A 19,904-nucleotide genomic window follows, 5' to 3' on the forward strand; every position below is an offset into this window, starting at 1 on the left:
ACTATGGTTTTGAACGCTGAGCTGTAATCAATGAACAGCATTCTCACATAGGTGTTCCTTTTGTCCAGGTTCGAAAGGGCAGTGTGGAGTGCAATTGAGATTGCATCATCTGTGAATCTGTTGGGGTGGTATTTGAATTGGAGTGGGTCTAGGGTATCCGGGATGATGCTGTTGAAGTCAAGAACAGCCTTTTAAAGCACATCAGCATCACTCCGTCAAGGGAAATCTAGTATTATTTTCAAACAAAGATATCTACATATATTGCAGGATGCTGTAAATCCTGTGTATTGAGCCGCAGGACAGGCTCAACTTGCATTACATTACACCTGGGAAGAAAACACTTCAATTTGATCAACTTGCCAGTGGCTCAGCTTATCCCATGGCCATTGGCTAAACTTAACCCAAACATTTTGACTATATAGCCCACACACCTACAAGGATGCACTTTCATGCTAAGTTTAGGACCTCATATTGAAGCTTATAGAGACCAACTGATTAATAGAATCTCTCATGCATGTCTCAGTGTAATTTGCCTCGCAGTGAGCATAGAAGTAATTTAGCTCATCTGGTAGGCTTGTGTCACTGGGCAGCTCTCGCCTGTGCTTCCCTTTGTAGTCTGTAATGGTTTGCAAACCCTGCCACATCCGATGAGCGTCAAAGCCAGTGTAGTATGATTCGATTTTCGTCCTGTATTGTATTTCTTATAGCTTCTGGGTTAGAGTCCAGCTCCTTGAAAATGACAGCTGTAGCTCAGTGCGGATGCTGCCTGTAATCCATGGCTTCTGGTTGGGGTACGTACTTACGGTCACTGTGGGGACGACGTCATCGATGCACTTATTGATGAAGCCAATGACTGATGTCAATGACACTTCAGCGAGCAGGCCTTTCTAATCGACCTGGCCGGGTATCCTGGAATGATATTGACCTCATTCCATCAGTAGAGGATGCATGGTTATTCTTTAAAAGTGCTTTCCTCAACATCTTAAATAAGCATGCCCCATTGTAATTTTTTTTAACCAGGAACAGCTATAGTCCTTGGTTCACTCCAGACCTGACTGCCCTTGACCAGCACAAAAACATCCTGTAGCGTACTGCATTAGCATCGAACAGGGAAGTTTTCAGGGAAGTTAGGAACCAATGTACACAGGAGGTTAGGAAAGCAAATGCTAGCTTTTTCAAACAGAAACTTGCATCCTGTAGCACAAACTCTTATTCTCCATGGAGAATAAGTGCACCTCCTCCCAGCTGCCCACTGCACTGAGGCTAGGAAACACTGTCACCACCAATAAATCCATGATAATTGAGAATTCCAATAAGCCTTTTTCTATGGCTGGCCATGCTTTCCACCTGGCTACACCTACCCGGGTAAATAGCCCTGCAGCCGCCACAGCAACTTGCCCAAGCCCCATTTCTCCTTCACCCAAATCCAGATAGCTGATGTTCTGAAAGAGCTACAGAATCTGGACACCTTCAAATCAGCCGGGCTAGACAATCTGGGCCCTCTCTTTCTAAAATTATCCGGCAAAAATGTTGCAACCCTTATTACTAGCTTGTTCAACCTTTCTTTCGTATCGGCTGAGATCCGCAAAGAATGGAAAGCTTCCGCGGTACACCTCAGCCATGCTCAAGGTCCTAAACGATATCATAACCGCCACCGAGATTATCTTTTGCTACTGTGCAGCTGTATTCATCGATCTGGCCAAGGCTTTCGACTCTGTCAATCACCACATTATCGGCAGAATCAACAGCCTTGGTTTCTCAAATGACTGCCTCGCCTGGTTCATCAACTACTTCTCAGACAGAGTTCAGTGTGTCAAATCGGATGGCCTATTGTCCGGACCTCTGGCAATCTCTATGGGGGTGCCACAGGGTTCAATTCTCGGGCAGACTCTTTTCTCTGTACACATCAATGATGTCGCTCTTGCTGCTGGTTATTCTCTGATCCACCTCTACACAGACAACACCATTCTGTATACTTCTGGTCCTTCTTTGGACACTGTGTTAACTAACCTCCAGACGAGCTTCAATGCCATACAACACTCCTTCCGTGGCCTCCAACTGCTCTTAAATGCAAGTAAAACTAAATGCATGCTCTTCAACCGATCGCTGCCCGCACCTGCCAGTCCGTCCAGAGTAGTGATGACTACTCTGGACGGTTCTGACTAAGAATATGTGGACAACAAATACCTAGGGGTCTGGTTAGACTGTAAACTCTCCTTCCAGACTCACATTAAAAGCATCTCCAATCCAAAATTAAATCTAGAATTGGCTTCCTATTCCGCAACAAAGCATCCTTCACTCATGCTGCCAAACATACCCTCGTAAAATTGACTATCCTACCGATCCTTGACTTCGGCGATGTCATTTAAAAAATAGCTTCCAACACTCTACTCAGCAAATTGGATGCAGTCTATCACAGTGCCATCCATTTTGTCACCAAAGCCCCATATATTACCCACCACTGCGACCTGTACGCTCTCGTTGGTTGGCCCTCGCTACATATTCGTCGCCAAACCCACTGGCTCCAGGTCATCTATAAGTCTTTGCTAGGTAAACCCCGCCTTATCTCAGCTCACTGGTCACCATAGCAGCACCCACCCGAAGCATGCACTGCAGCAGGTATATTTCACTGGTCAGCCCAAAAGCCTATTCCTCCTTTGGCCGCCTTTCCATCCAGTTCTCTGCTGCCAATGACTAGAACGAATTACAAAAATCACTGAAGCTAGAGACTCATATCTCCCTCTCTACCTTTAAGCATCAGCTATCTGAGCAATTTACCGATCGCTGTACATAGCCCATCTGTTAATAGCCCACCCAACTACCTACCGCATTCCCAATACTTATTTTCCACCATAATTTGCAAGTAAATTCATAAAAAATCCTACAATGTGATTTTCTGGATTTTTTTTCTCATTTTGTCTGTCATAGTTGAAGTGTATCTATGATGAAAATTACAGGCCTCTCTCATCTTTTTAAGTGGGAGAACATGCACAATTGGTGACTGACTAAATACTTTTTTGCCCCACAGTATATACTTAAAAAATGCAATGTTCATGTTTACATTTTTCAATCTTCATTCATTAATTAAATATATTTTACAATTAAAATCATAATACTACTCATACTACAGAGCAAGTGCTACACATACAATGTTGAATGCGTCCAACAAAAACTAGCTAGCAAGCTACTGTAGTAACGTTAGTTGTAAGCTACTGTAGTAACTTTACTCTTAGTGCTAACATTACACACTTGTAACTGCAATATTTTCTGTTTTTCTGAAACATGGCTTTAGGACAAGATACCCCCCATGACTATCCAACTCGATGGATTCTCCATTCACAGAGCGGGCAGGACATCAAATTCAGGAAAATCCAGAGAGTGAGGGGCTAATGTACATTACAGACTACAAAATTAGCCCTAGCTGTGATCTGCCCAACGATGTCTCTCTACCAGACAAACTCAATGCCTTTTAATGAAAGCTTCGACAAAAACAACACAGAGCCCTGCATGAGGGCCCCCGCTGATCCGGAGGACTGGGTGATCTCTCTCTCCGAGGCTTATGTAAGTAAGGTTTTTAAGTAGGTCCAAACTCATATGACCGCAGTGCCAGACGGTATTCAAGGACGTGTCTTCAGGACATGTGCAGACCAACTGGCAAGTGTCTTCACAGTCACACACAACTCCTTGTCCCAGTCTGTAATCCCCACATATTTCAAACTGACTACCATCATTCTTGTTCCCAAAAACTCTAAGGCATCCTGCCACAATGACTACCGCCCTGTATCACTCACATCTGTGATAATGAAGTGCTTTGAAAGGCTGGTCAAGGCACACATCCACTCATCATCGCAGACACCGTGAATCCACTCCAATTTGCATACCGCTTCAACAGATCCACAGACAACGCAACCTCAATTGTACTCCACAATGCCCTCTCCCATCTAGAAAAGAGGAATACCTATGTGAGGATTCTGTTCATCGACTACAGCTCAGTGTTGAAAACCTTAACGCCCTCCAAGCTCATAACTGCAACTGGATCTTGGACTTCCGGGGCTTACCCAAGGTGCTAAGAGTGGGCAACACCCCCACTCCCTCATCAGAGGTGTGTGCTTAGCCCCCTGCTATACTCCCTGTTCACCTACAACTGTGTAGCCACCCACAACTCCAACTCTTTCATAAAGTTTGTTGATGACACGATGGTGGTAGGCCTGATTAACAACGCCAATGACACAGATGTCAGCAAGACCTAGGAGCTGATCTTGAAATGCATGGCTCCTCAGATCCTGAGGAACTTTTACAGCTGCACGATCGAGAGCATCCTAACTGATTTCATCACCGTCTGGTATGGAAATTGCACCACCTTCGAACAGAAGGCCCTACAGAGGGTGGTGCGGGCGGCCCAGCGCATCACTGGGAGTGAGCTCCCAGCCACACTACATTAGTTACTGGCTTCATCAATAAGTTCATCGATGACGTCATCCCCACAGTGACCGTACGTACATAACCCAACCAGAAGCCATGGATTACAGGCAAAATCTGCACTGAGCTAAAGGGTAGAGCTGCCGCTTTCAAGGAGTGGTACTCTAACCCGGAAGCTTATAAGAAATCTCGCTAAACCCTCCGATGGACCATAAAACAGGCAAAGCTTCAATACAGGACTAAGATTAAATCGTACTACACCGGCTCCGATGCTCGTCGGATGAGGCAGGGCTTACGGGTTAGACTAAAAAGGGAAGCACATCCACTAGCTGCCCAGTGACACAAACCTACCAGACAAGCTAAATTACGTCTATGCTCACCTCGAGGCAAGTAACACTGAAGAATGCATGAAAGCATCAGATGTTCCAAATTATTGTGTGATCACACTCTCCGTAGCCAATGTGAGTAAGACCTTTAAGCAGGTCGACATTTACAAAGGCCGCAGGGCCAGACGGATTACCAGGAAGTGTATTCGGAGCATGCGCTAACCAAATGGCAAGTGTCTTCACTGACATTTTCAACCAGTCCCTGACGGAATCTGTAATACCAACATGTTTCAAGCAGACCACCCTGGTCCCTGTGCTCAATAACACTGAGGTAACCTGCCTAAATGACTACCGATCCCTAGCACATCACATCTGTAGCCATGTACTTTGAAAGGCTGGTCATGGCTCACATTAACACCATTATCCCAGAAACCCTAGACCCATTCCAATTTGCATACCGCCCCAACATTGTCCTTTCCCACCTGGACAAAAGGAACACTATGCTATTGACTACAGCTCAGTGTTCACAGCATAGTTCCCTCAAAGCTCATCACTAAGCTAAGGACCCTGGGACTGAACACCTTCCTCTGCAATTGGATCCTGAACTTCCTGACGGGCCACCCCCCACGTGGTTAGGGTACAGAACAACACATCCGCTGTGCTTATCCTCAACACGCGGGCCCCTCAGGGGTTCATGCTCAGTCCCCTCCTGTACTCCCTGTTCACTCATGACTGCATGGCCAGGAACGACTCCAACACCATCATTAAGTTTGCCGATGACACAATAGTGGTAGGCCTGATCACCGACAATGATGAGACAGCCTATAGGGAGGAGATCAGAGACCTGGCCTTGTGGTGCCAGGAGCACAACCTCTCCCGCCCAATTTTTCAGTTTTTGATTTGTTAAAAAAGTTTGAAATATCCAATAAATGTCGTTCCACTTCATGATTGTGTCCCACTTCTTGTTGATTCTTCACAAAAAAATACAGTTTTATATCTTTATGTTTGAAGCCTGAAATGTGGCAAAAGGTCGCAAAGTTCAAGGGGGCCGAATACTTTCGCAAGGCACTGTATGTCCAAATAGCCACTTGTTGCTAGCGTGTTCAGCCCAGTAATTCATCTTCATGAGGCGTGAGCATTTCGTCCAGGCAAAAACTTGAAAGGTTCCATTACAGTCCTTTAGAAACATGTCAAACGATGTATGGAATCAATCGTTAGGATGTTTTTTAACATAAAACATCAATAATGTTCCAACCGGAGAATTCCTTTGTCTTCCGAAAAGCATTGGAACGAGAGGTAAGTCTGTCGGGAGCGCAAGTCATGAGACCGAGGCTCTCTGCCTGACCACTGACTCAAAGAGGTCTTATGAGCCCCTCCTTTATAGTAGAATCCTCAAACCAGTTTCTAAAGACGGTTGACATCTAGTGTAAGCCCTAGGAAGTGCAACCTCATCCATATCTCAATGTGTATTCAGTAGGCCAAGCTTTGAAAAACTACAAATGTCCCACTTCCTGGTTGGATTTTTCTCAGGTTTTCGCCTGACATATGAGTTCTGTTATACTCACAGACATCATTCAATCAGCTTTAGAAATTTCAGAGTGTTTTCTATCCAATACTACTAATAATATGCATATATTAGCATCTGGGACAGAGTAGGAGGCAGTTCACTCTGGGCACTATTCATCCAAAAGTGAAAATGCTGCCCCATATCCCAAAAAGGTTAAGGAGAGAGGCCAGCGGAGCACAGGTGCGTGCATATTGCGCAAGAGACAGATTCTATAGGTTAGAAGATTATTTTGCATAACTCATCATTATTTAGCTACAGTGTCTTGCGAAAATATTCACCCCGCTTGACATTTTTCCTATTTTGTTGCCTTACAATCTGGAATTAAAATAGATTTTTGTGGGGTTTGTATCATTTGATTTACACAACATGCCTTCCACTTTGAAGATTAAAAATATTTTCTCTTGTGAAACAAATAAGAAACAAGAAATAAGACAAAAAAACAGAAAACTTGAGTGTGCATAACTATTCACCCCCCAAATGAAATACTTTGTAGACCCACCTTTAGCAGCAATTACAGATGTAAGTCTCTTGGGGTATGTCTCCATAAGCTTGGTACATCTAGCCACTGGAATTTTTGCCCATTCTTCAAGGAAAAACTGCTCCAGCTCCTTCAAGTTGGATGGGTTCCGCTGGTGTACAGCAATCTTTACGTCATACCACAGATTCTCAATTGGATTGAGGTCTGGGCTTTGACTAGGCCATTCCAAGACATTTAAATGTTTCCCCTTAAATTTTTGCAGGAGATAGCTACCGCTTTGCTTTTCTCACAATTACAAAACTATTAAATCACTTTCATAATGTTGGAATAATTTTGCTAGTTATTCTGCCTATTTTCTACCAGGTACAGTTTAATAGTTTTTAATGTTCAAATCTACCTTGGGTCATTTGAAAAAGGAAAGTTGAAATATTGGTGTGGTTAGGAAAACTGGGTGATTTCTATATACGGGGCTCAAGTGGACCCTACTATACAATGCGCAGGGAAAGACCCTGGTCATCCAAATTGTTAAATTAATGTGTCACCTAAAATTAATTAGATTATTATTCTGTTGTTCAATAAGTGTATTAGATCATTAGATTGATAAGTGTTACGTGGACCAGCGACGCCAGCGATGCCAGCTTCCATAAACCACACAACCTTGTCAGAAATAAGAGATTGGGGGCCTCCCAAGTGGCGCAGCAGTCTAAGGCACTGCATCGCCGTGCATGAGGCGTCACTACAGACCCTAGTTTGTCCCAGACTGTGTCACAACTGGCCATGACCGGGAGTCCCATAGTGCGGTGCACAATTTGCCCACCGTCGTCCGGATTAGGGGAGGGTTTGGCCGGAGGGGCTTTACTTGGCGCCTGCAGGCTGACTTCGGTCGTCAGTTGAACAGTGTTTCCTCCAACACATTGGTGCAGCTGGCTTCCAGATTAAGTGGGCGGGTGTTAAGGAGCGCGGATTGGCAGATCATGTTTCAGAGGACATGCTCAGTGCAATAGTGTATTGATAGAAAAAATGATATGTTGTTCAGCATAAACAACAAAAAAATATTAATTAAACAATATCAAATTAAATTGTTGTGTCAGAGCCAAAAGTCACAATTTAAACCTTAGTCCTACCAGAACCTCTGGTTGGGTCTTTAAGTCATTGAATGGAAGTCCAAGTCTAAAGAAATGTTTGTACTACAAAATGAAAAACCCTCCCAAAAAAAGCCAACAAAAACTTAATTATACAAATTTCAAAATGTAAAGGCAATAATCCAACAAAAAGCTAAAGGTCCAATGGAAGACGATGTCTCTTAACTATTCAATGTCTATAGTTCCACCACTATAGTTGACAATCTGGACCCTCTATTTCTGAAACTATCTGCCGCCATTGTCGCAACCCCTATTACCAGCCTGTTCAACCTCTCTTTCATATCGTCTGAGATTGGAAAGCTGCCGCAGTCATCCCCCTCTTCAAAGGGGGAGACACCCTGGACCCAAACTGTTACAGACCTATATCCATCCTGCCCTGCCTATCTAAGGTCTTCGAAAGCCAAGTCAACAAACAGATCACTGACCATCTCGAATCCCACCGTACCTTCTCCGCTGTGCAATCTGGTTTCCGAGCCGGTCACGGGTGCACCTCAGCCACGCTCAAGGTACTAAACGATATCATAACCGCCATCGATAAAAGACAGTACTGTGCAGCCGTCTTCATCGACCTTGCCAAGGCTTTCGACTCTGTCAATCACCATATTCTTATCAGCAGACTCAGTAGCCTCGGTTTTTCTGATGACTGCCTTGCCTGGTTCACCAACTACTTTGCAGACAGAGTTCAGTGTGTCAAATCGGAGGGCATGCTGTCCGGTCCTCTGGCAGTCTCTATGGGGGTGCCACAGGGTTCAATTCTCGGGCCGACTCTTTTCTCTGTATATATCAATGATGTTGCTCTTGCTGTGGGCGATTCCCTGATCCACCTCTACGCAGACGACACCATTCTATATACTTCCGGCCCGTCCTTGGACACTGTGCTATCTAACCTGCAAACGAGCTTCAATGCCATACAACACTCCTTCCGTGGCCTCCAACTGCTCTTAAACGCTAGTAAAACCAAATGCATGCATTTCAACCGTTCGCTGCCTGCACACGCACGCCTGACTAGCATCACCACCCTGGATGGTTCCGACCTTGAATATGTGGACATCTATAAGTACCTAGGTGTCTGGCTAGACTGTAAACTCTCCTTCCAGACTCATATCAAACATCTCCAATCGAAAATCAAACCTAGAGTCGGCTTTCTATTCCGCAACAAAGCCTCCTTCACTCACGCCGCCAAACTTACCCTAGTAAAACTGACTATCCTACCGATCCTCGACTTCGGCGATGTCATCTACAAAATTGCTTCCAACACTCTACTCAGCAAACTGGATGCAGTTTATCACAGTGCCATCCGTTTTGTCACTAAAGCACCTTATACCACCCACCACTGCGACCTGTATGCTCTAGTCGGCTGGCCCTCGCTACATATTCGTCGCCAGACCAACTGGCTCCAGGTCATCTACAAGTCCATGCTAGGTAAAGCTCCGCCTTATCTCAGTTCACTGGTCACGATGGCAACACCCACCCGTAACACGCGCTCCAGCAGGTGTATCTCACTGATCATCCCTAAAGCCAACACCTCATTTGGCAGCCTTTCGTTCCAGTTCTCTGCTGCCTGTGACTGGAACGAATTGCAAAAATCGCTGAAGTTGGAGACTTTTATCTCCCTCACCAACTTCAAACATCTGCTATCTGAGCAGCTAACCGATCGCTGCAGCTGTACATAGTCCATCGGTAAAAAGCCCACCAATTTTTTACCTACCTCATCCCCATACTGTTTTTATTTATTTCCTTTTCTGCTCTTTTGCACACCGATATCTCTACCTGTGCATGACAATCTGATCATTTATCACTCCAGTGTTAATCTGCAAAATTGTAATTATTCGCCTACCTCCTCATGCTTTTTGCACACAATGTATATAGACTCTCCTTTTTTTCTACTGTGTTATTGACTTGTTAATTGTTTACTCCATGTGTAACTCTGTGTTGTCTGTTCACACTGCTATGCTTTATCTTGGCCAGGTCGCAGTTGCAAATGAGAACTTGTTCTCAACTAGCCTACCTGTTTAAATAAAGGTGAAATAAAAAAATAAAAAATAAAAAAACAGTGAGGAAGTTCTATTAACCGGAGCCGTGTCTATGGCCCGTGACGTGAACAGGCAAAAGCGGTGCAGGAGGAACGTCCTCCTCAAATCGAACAGTAATCTGCGTAGCTCGGTCATGTTATCAACAACAAGTCAATATGGTGCATCGTTCAGAAACATTCCGCAAAGTCCAATTTCTCTTTTCATAAATATATATTCACATTTTCAAACTAGTTTTCATTGGGGAGATAGATAAAGCCTTTTTATCAAAAGCAATCACTTTTACATGTGAAAATACAGGATCCTACTCATTACTCCATGTGCTTAACCTACATTACCAGTCAAACGTTTGGACACAGATAATGATTCAAGGGTTTTCTTTATTTTTTCTATTTTCTACATTGTAGAATAATAGTGAAGACATCAAAACTGTGAAATAGTACATAAGGAATCATGTAGTAACCAAGAAAGTGTTGAAAGAAAGTGTATTTTATATTTGAGATTCTTCAAAGTAGCCACCCGTTGCCTTGATGACAGCTGTGCTCACGCTTGGCATTCTTTCAACCAGCTTCACCTGGAATGCTTTTACAACAACTTTGAAGGAGTTCCCACATATGCTGAACACTTGTTGGCTGCTTGTCCTTCACTCTGTGGTCCAACTCCAATCCCAAACCATCTCAATTGAGTTGAGGTCGGGTGATTGGATGTAGCACTACATCACTCTCCTTCTTGGTCAAATAGTCCTTACACAGCCTGGATGTGTGTTGGGTCATTGTCCTGCTGAAAAACAAATGATAGTACCACTAAGCACAAACCAGATGGGATGGCGTATCGCTGCAGAATGCTGTGGTAGCCATGTTGGTTAAGTGTGCCTTGAATTCTAAATAGATCACAGACTGTGTCACCAGCAAAGGACCCCCACAGCATCACACATCCTCCTCCATGCTTCACGGTGGGAACCACACATGCAGAGATCATCCATTCACCTAATCTGCGTCTCACAAAGACAAGGTTGGGACCAAAAATTTCATATTTGGACAGACCAAAATACAGACCAAAATACGCATTTCCACCACTAATGTCCATTGTTCGTGTTTCTTGGCCCAAGCAAGTCTCTTCTTCTTATTGGTGTCCTTCAGTAGTGTTTTTTTGCAGCAATTCAACTATGAAGGCCTGATTCACACAGTCTCCTCTGAACAGTTGATGTTGAGTTGTGTCTGTTACTTGAACTCTGTGAAGCATTTATTTGGGGTGCAATCTGAGGTACAGTTAACTCTATTGAACTTATCCTCTACAGCAGAGGTAACTCTGGGTCTTCCTTTCCTGTGACAGTCCTCATGAGAGCCAGTTTCATCATAGGGCTTGATGTTTTTTGCGACTGCAATTAAAGAAACTAACAGTTCTTGACATTTTCCAGATTGACTGACCTTCATGTCATAAAGTAATTATGGACTTTCGTTTCTCTTTGCTTATTTGAGCTGTTCTTGTCATATTAAGTTATTGGTCTTCTACCAAATAGGGATGTCTTCTGTATACCACCCCTACCTTGTCTTAACACAACTGATTGGCTCAAACGCATTAAGAAGAAAATAAATTCCACAAATTAACTTTTAACAAGGCACACGTATTAATTGAAATGCATTCCAGGTGACTACCTCATGAAGCTGGTTTAGAGAATGCCTAGAGTGTGCAAAGCTGTCATCAAGGCAAAGGGTGGCTACTTTGAAGAATCTCAAATATAAATATATATTTTGATTTGTTTAAAACTTTTTTTTGGTTACTACATGATTCCATATGTGTTATTTCATTGTTTTGATGTCTTCACTATTATTGTACAATTTAGAAAATAGTCCAAGTAAAGAAAAACCCTTAAATGAGTAGGTATTGTAAAACATTTAACCGGAAGTGTACATCTTTAATAGACATTCATATATCTCTTATAAACTAGCTGCCACTCTCCCTGAGTGAACTGGCTTGTTTAGGGATACAGAGAGAGAACTCTGTTAAGTATGATGGATTTAGTGCTTATTAACCCAGTAAGAGCAAAAGACAGAGAGAGGGCGGTGTTGGCAAGACAATGATGTGCAGACAGATGAGTGTGAAAGACAAGTGGAGGCAATTTATTCAGGATGGAGAGGGAGAGAGGAGAGGCATATGAAGAGAAGGAGGTGGAGATGGGGTTGAGGAGATCAATAGGGAGAATATATAATGGAGAGAGAAAAGGGAGAAGATGGAGAGAGAGGAAATGGTGAGAGAAAAGAGAGGAGTGATGAAGAGAGGAGAAATAGTAAGACTTTAAATAGAGAGAGAGGAGATGGAGAGAAATGTGATGGTGAAAGTAGGAGAGAGAGACAGTAGAAGGAGAGGGGGAGGTGGAGAGAGAAAGGATAGGAGTGATGAGGAGAAATAGAAAGAGTGTAAATAGAGAGAGAGGAGATGGAGAGAAAGGTGACAGAGAAAGTAGAAGAGTAAGAGAGTAGAAGGAGTAGGGGAGATGGAGAGAGGGACTTACTGGCTCGCCTGCTATTCCTTGGTCTCCTAGAGGTCCAGAGGGTCCTTGAATACCCTATTGATATAACAGCTAATGAGTGTAGAGAACAGATACACGCACCCACACGCACCGAGGGGGAAGCAGAACAACACTCAACATTTGGCCAGTTAATGATGGGTTAAATCCCCACTTTCAGACAGTCATAAGATAAGATATAAAGCTCTGACCAAAAGCAGTACTATTAAAAACAAAAAACTACATTCTAAGTGAAAAGTAGGCATTAGTCTGAAGCTGAAAAACAAATAAATAGCACAAAAATGCTCACTCCAGCCATGCTTTACAAAAGGTTTTCCAGCACACAGTTTTGACCTACTACAGTAGCTGTGTTGGTATTGTACTTCAAACTATGTGTAGGCAGGTTGCTTAAGATTCAAACCTTAGAACTTACGGGAAACCCTTGAGGTCCAGCTTCTCCCAGCTCTCCAATTTTCCCCTGGGGAGAGAGCACAAAAAAGCAGGAAAAATAAGACCACAACTATACGAGATAGCTGACCTAACGTACACCAAATGTGCTACCAAACACAGGCGAAGAAAAGACTGACCATCATATGATAAACGCACAGCTACAACTGAAATACAAATTAGCATATTTGTTGCAGCACTGCTCTGTGAGTGCACCATATTGACAGTGGATAAGGTGAGTCCTCTCCTTACAAGGTAAAGCAGTATACGCTTGAAGAAATTGCTACACACAGTAAATCAATAAATTACTGTGTACCTACAAGCTCCTAAGAACAAGAAACTGTAAAAAAGCTGCCTGTCTCAAGTGGCGTGCCTGTCAGTAAATCAGTTAGGACTAAGTGGCTGGGCTATCCAGTGTAACATAACCAGGGTTGAAATATGACAGTGATAGGAAACTTAATTTTACCTCATCTCCCGAAAAACCCATTTTTCCTGGAAGACCATCAGGGCCCTGTGGAGAGAAAGGGATGATGAGGAGGGATAAGGAGAGAAAGTATGAATATGTGAATAGTGTGACAGAAGTGTGTGTGTGTGTGCGTGTTTGAGTGAGAGGAAAAAGACAGACCAAGAGACAAACATCAGGAAAGCAGACAGCAGATATATGGATGGAGAGACAGAGACAAAATCACTAACCAGTGTCTGATGAATTGTGTGACATACGTGAGTGTCAATGTGTCTATAAAATGCTTTTTACTCTCTCCCCCATATGAAAAAATATTATAGTATACTATGGTCTAAATACTGCAGTATATACTGCAGTGTTTTTGCGGACATGACTGTAGTACACTATATTATTCACTGTAGTGTTTTTTGTGGACATGACTAGTAAAACTATAGTATTCATTGTAGTATTTCTGCAGACATGACTAGTATACTATAGTATTTGTTGAAGTATTTTTGCGGACATGACTGTAGTATTTACTGTAGTGTTTCTGCGGACATGACTAGTATACTATAATATTCACTGTAGTGTTTTTGCAGACTTTACTCTAGTATTCACTGTAGTGCTTTTGTGGACATGACTCGTATACTGTAATATTTACTGTAGTGTTATTGTGGACATGACTAGTATACTGTAGCATTTACTGTAGTGTTTTTGTGAGCACTTCCGGCGCCGACAGAGATGTCCGCCTCGCTTCGCCTTCCTAGGAAACTATGCAGTATTTTGTTTTTTTACGTTTTATTTCTTACATTGTTACACCAGGTAATCTTAGGTTTTATTACATACAACCGGGAGGAACTATTGGATATAAGAGCAACGTCAACTCACCAACATTACAACCAGTAATACGACTTACCCGACGCGGATCCTCTGTTTTGCCCACAACCCAGGACAACAGACCGGATCCCAGCCGGCGACCCAAAACAACGACGCTGTAGAAGGGGCAGACGGAGCGGTCTTCTGGTCAGGCACATCGCGCACTTCTCCCGAGCATACTACTCGCCAATGTCCAGTCTCTTGACAACAAGGTAGACGAAATCCGAGAAAGGGTTGCATTCCAGAGAGACCTCAGAGACTAACGTTCTTTGTTTCACGGAAACATGGCTCACTCGAGACACGCTATCGGAGTGTTTTTTCATGCATCGCGCCGACAGAAACAAACATCTTTCTGGTAAGAAGAAGGGCGGGGGTGTATGCCTTATGATTAACGCGACGTGATGTGATCATAACAACATACAGGATCTCAAGTCCTTCTGTTCACCTGACTTAGAATTCCTCACAATCAAATGTCAACCGCATTATCTACCTAGAGAATTCTCTTCGATCAAAATCACAGTTGTGTATATCCCCCCCCCCCCCCCCCCCCCCCAAGCAGACACATCGACGGCCCTGAAATAACTTCATTTGACTCTATGTAAACTGGAAACCACATATCTTGAGGTTGCATTTATTGTAGCTGGGGATTTCTACAAGGCTAATCTGAAAACATGGCTCCCTGAATTCTATAAGCATATCGATTGCGCAACCAGGGCTGGCAAAACCCGAGATCATTGTTATTCTAACTTCTGCAAATAAGGCCCTCCGCCGCAAATAAGGCCCTCCGCTGCCCTCCTTTCGGAAAAGCTGACCATGACTCCATTTAGTTGTTCCCAGCCTATAGACAGAAACTAAAACAGGAAGCTCCCATGCTCAGGTCTGTCCAACGCTGGTCCAACCAATTGGATTCCACGCTTCAAGATTGCTTCAATCACGTGGACAGGGATATGTTCCGCACTGCGTCGAACAACAACATTGATGAATACGCTGATTCGGTGAGTGGGTTTATTAGCAAGTACATCGTCGATGTCGTACCCACAGCGTCTATTAAAACATTCCCAAACCAAAAACCGTGGATTGATGGCAGCATTCGGGCAAAACTGAAAGCGCGAACCACTGCTTTTAACTTCTTGGTGATATGGGGGCAGTATTGAGTAGCTTGGATGAATAAGGTGCCCAGAGTAAACTGCCTGCTACTCTGTCCCAGATGCTAATATATGCATACTATTAGTAGTATTGGATAGATATGGCAGGCGAAAACCTGAGAAAAATCCAACCAGCAAGTGGGAAATCGGAGGCTTGTAGTTTTTTAACTCAGCCCCTATTGTAGATACAGTGGGATATTGGTTATGTTGCACTTCCTAAGGCTCCCACTAGATGTCAACAGTCTTTAGAACCTTGTTTGAGGCTTCTACTGTGAGGTGGGACCGAATGAGAGAGGAATGAGTCAGGTGTCTGGCAGAGTGCCACAGGCTCTGAGGCGCGGTCACGAGAGAGTTAGCTCTCGTTCCATTGCTTTTCTACAGACAGGAATTCTCCGGTTGGATCATTATTGAAGATTTATGATAAAAACATCCTAAAGATTGATTCTATACTTAGTTTGACAAGTTTCTACGGCTGTAACGGAACTTTTTAAACTTTTTGTCTGACGTTCAGCTGGACCTGTAAGGGATTTCCTCCTCTTCCACCCTCTTCTTCCGAAGAGGAGAGGCGAGAAGGATCGGAGGACCAATATGCAGCGTGGTTAAAGTTCATGGTTCTTTAAATCAGAGAAAACTATACATGAACAGAATACAAAACAAGAAACGTGAATACCCGAAAACAGTCCCGTGTGGCACAAACACTGACACAGGAGACAACCACCCACAAAATACCCAAAAAATATGGCTGCCTAAATACGGTTCCCAATCAGAGACAACGATAAACACCTGCCTCTGATTGAGAACCACTCTAGGCAACCATAGACTTACCTAGACAACTACACTTAGCACAACCACATAATATCTAATGAACCCCTAGACAAGACGAAACACAAATAAATCACCCATGTCACACCCTGGCCTAACCAAAATAATAAAGAAAACACAGATAACTAAGGCCAGGGTGTGACAGTAACCCCCCCCCCCCCCCCCCCCCCAAAGGTGCGGACTCCCGGCCGCACACCTAAACCCATAGGGGAGGGTCTGGGTGGGCGTCTATCCACGGTGGTGGGTCTGGCGCGGGACGTGGACTCCAACATAGTCTTAGTCTGCTTTCTTAGCGTCCTTTGAGTGGTGACCCTCGCCACCGACCTTGGCCTAAGAACCCTAACAGAGGGCCCCACTGGACTTAGGGGCAGCTCCAGGCTGAGGGTCAGCTCTGGACTGGGGTAGCTCAGGACTGAGAGGTAGCTCAGGCTGGTTGACGGCTCTGGCAGCTTCTGGCTGAATGGCGGTTCTGGCGGATCCTGGCTGACTGGCGGATCTGGCGGATCCTGGCTGAATGGCGGCTCTGGCGGATCCTGGCTGAATGGCGGCTCTGGCGGATCCTGGCTGAATGGCGGCTCTGGCGGATCCTGGCTGAATGGCGGCTCTGGAAGATCCTGGCTGACTGGCAGCTCTGGAAGATCCTGGCTGACTGGCGGTTCTGGAAGAACCTGGCTGACTGGCGGCTCTGGACAGACGGGAGACTCTGGCGGCTCTGGACAGACGGGAGACTCTGGCGGCTCTGGACAGACGGGAGACTCTGGCGGCTCTGGACAGACGGGAGACTCTGGCGGCTCTGGACAGACGGGAGACTCTGGCGGCTCTGGACAGACGGGAGACTCTGGCGGCTCTGGACAGACGGGAGACTCTGGCGGCTCTGGACAGACGGGAGGCTCTGGATAGACGGGAGGCTCTGGACAGACGGGAGGCTCTGGACAGACGGGAGACTCTGGCGGCTCTGGACAGACGGGAGACTCTGGCGGCTCTGGACAGACGGGAGACTCTGGCGGCTCTGGACAGACGGGAGACTCTGGCGGCTCTGGACAGACGGGAGACTCTGGCGGCTCTGGACAGACGGGAGACTCTGGCGGCTCTGGACAGACGGGAGACTCTGGCGGCTCTGGACAGACGGGAGACTCTGGCGGCTCTGGACAGACGGGAGACTCTGGCGGCTCTGGACAGACGGGAGACTCTGGCGGCTCTGGACAGACGGGAGACTCTGGCGGCTCTGGACAGACGGGAGACTCTGGCGGCTCTGGACAGACGGGAGACTCTGGCGGCTCTGGACAGACGGGAGACTCTGGCGGCTCTGGACAGACGGGAGACTCTGGCGGCTCTGGACAGACGGGAGACTCTAGCGGCTCTGGACAGACGGGAGACTCTAGCGGCTCTGGACAGACGTGAGACTCTGCTAGCGCTGGAGAGGAGGAAGGCTCTGGCAGCACTGGACAGATGAGGCGTGCGTGTTGCCCGCACTGGTGGTACTGGGCCGAGGTCACGCACCTCAGGGCGAGTGCGGGGAGCTGCCACCGGAGGGCTGATGCGTGGAGGTGATACTGGATAGACCGGACCGTGCTGGCGCACTGGAGCTCTTGAGCAATGAGCCTGCCCAACCTTACCTGGATGAATGCTCCCGGTCGCCCTGCCAGTGCGGCGAGGTGGAATAGCCCGCACTGGGCTGTGCAGGCGAACCGGGGACACCATGCGCAAGGCTGGTGCCATGTACGCCGGCCCAAGGAGACGCACTGGAGACCAGATGCGTAGAGTCGGCTTCATGGCACTTGGCTCGATGCCCACTCTAGCCCGGCCGATACGAGGAGCTGGGATGTACCGCACCGGGCTATGTACCCGCACTGGGGACACCGTGCGTAACACGGTGCCTGCCCGGTCTCCCTCTCCCTCCGATAAGCACAGGATGTTGCCGCAGGTCTCCTTCCTGGCTTCGCCATACTCCCTGTGTGCCCCCTCCAATACATTTTTGGGGCTGACTCTCGGGCTTCCATCCACGCCGCCGTGCTGCCTCCTCATACCAGCGCCTCTCCGTCTTCTTTGGGGCGGCGATATTCTCCTGGCTGTGCCCAGGGTCCTTTACCATCCAATTCATCCTCCCATGTCCATTCCTCCTTGCGCTGCTCCTGCTGCCGCTTCTCCTGCTGCACCTTTGGGCGGCTACACTCCCTTGGCTTTGCCCAGGGTCCTCTCACATCAAGGATTTCCTCCCATGTCCAAGAGTCTTGATTCTTCTCCGTTACCACGCCGCTTGGTCCTGTTATGGTGGGTGGTTCTGTAAGGGATTTCCTCCTCTTCCAATATGCAGCGTGGTTAAAGTTCATGGTTCTTTAATCAGAGAAAGTATACATGAACAGAATACAAAACAAGAAATGTGAAAACCCGAACAGTCCCGTGTGGCACAAACACTGACACAGGAGACAATCACCCACAAAATACCCAAAGAATTTGGCTGCCTAAATATGGTTCCCAATCAGAGACAACGATAAACACCTGCCTCTGATTGAGAACCACTCTAGGCAAACATAGACTTACCTAGACAACTACACTGAACACAACCCCATAAATCTAATGAACCCCTAGACAAGACGAAACACAAATAAATCACCCATGTCACACCCTAGCCTAACCATAATAATAAAGAAAACACAGATAACTAAGGCCACGGCGTGACAGGACCTGGACGCGCTTTTGGATTTGTTTACCAAACGCCCTAACAAAAGAAGCTATTTGGACATAAATGATGGACATTATCGAACAAAACAAACATTTATTGTGGAACTGCGATTCCTGGGAGTGCATTCTGATGAAGATCATAAAAGCTAAGTGAATATTTATAATGCTATTTATGACTAATGTTGACTACCCAATATGGCGGATATCTATTTGGCTGCTTTGTTGTCTGAACACTGTACTCAGATTATTGCATGGTTTGCTTTTTCAGTAAAGTTTTTTTGAAATCTGACACAGCGGTTGCATTAAGGAGAAGTATATCTCCAATTTCATGTATAACACTTGTATTTTCATCAACATTTATAATGAGTATTTCTGTAAATAGATGTGTCTCTCTGCACAATCACTGCATGTTTTAGAACTACTGAATTTATGGCGCAGGGTAAAATTAGATTTTTTTATATAAATATGCACTTTATCGAACAAAGCATACATGTATTGTGTAACATGAAGTCCTATGAGTGTCATCTGATGATGATCATCAAAGGTTAGTGATTCATTTTCTCTCTTTGTGCTTTTTGTGACTCCTCTCTGTGGCTGGAAAAATGGCTGTGTTTTTCTGTGAGTTGGTGGTGACCTAACATAGGCAATCAAACAAGCTAAGCGTCAGTATAGAGAAAAAGTAGAGTCACTATTCAACCGCTCTGACACGAGAGGTATGTGGCAGGGTCTACAGTCAATCACGGACTATAAAAGGAAAATCAGCCCTATCGCGGACCAGGATGTCTTGCTCCCAGACTGACTAAACAACTTCGTTGCTCGCTTTGAGGACAATACAGTGCCACTGACACGGCCCGCTACCAAAACCTGCGGGCTCTCTTTCACTGCAGCCGACGAGAGTAAAACATTTAAACGTGTCAACCCTCGCAAAGCTGCAGGCCCAGACAGCATCCCCAGCCGCGTCCTCAGAGCATGCGCAGACCAGCTGGCTGGTGTGTTTACGGACATATTTAATCAATCCTTAT

General features: G+C 45.5%; 1 protein-coding gene across 1 annotated transcript in view; it reads right to left on the minus strand.

Moving 5' to 3' along the window:
- The window catches only part of LOC139409704 (collagen, type XXVII, alpha 1a), a 272,027-nt gene that overhangs the window by 88,543 nt on the left and 163,580 nt on the right, over window positions 1–19,904 (minus strand). The window contains exons 30-32 of the mRNA XM_071155105.1: window positions 13,382–13,426; window positions 12,902–12,946; window positions 12,475–12,528 (exon numbers count right to left, since the gene is read on the minus strand). Coding sequence (XP_071011206.1) covers window positions 12,475–12,528; window positions 12,902–12,946; window positions 13,382–13,426 — 144 coding nt within the window. The remainder of the gene's footprint in view (window positions 1–12,474; window positions 12,529–12,901; window positions 12,947–13,381; window positions 13,427–19,904) is intronic.

The sequence above is a fragment of the Oncorhynchus clarkii genome, chromosome 5, assembly GCF_045791955.1.
Source record: "Oncorhynchus clarkii lewisi isolate Uvic-CL-2024 chromosome 5, UVic_Ocla_1.0, whole genome shotgun sequence".
NCBI classification, from domain to species: Eukaryota; Metazoa; Chordata; class Actinopteri; order Salmoniformes; family Salmonidae; genus Oncorhynchus; species Oncorhynchus clarkii.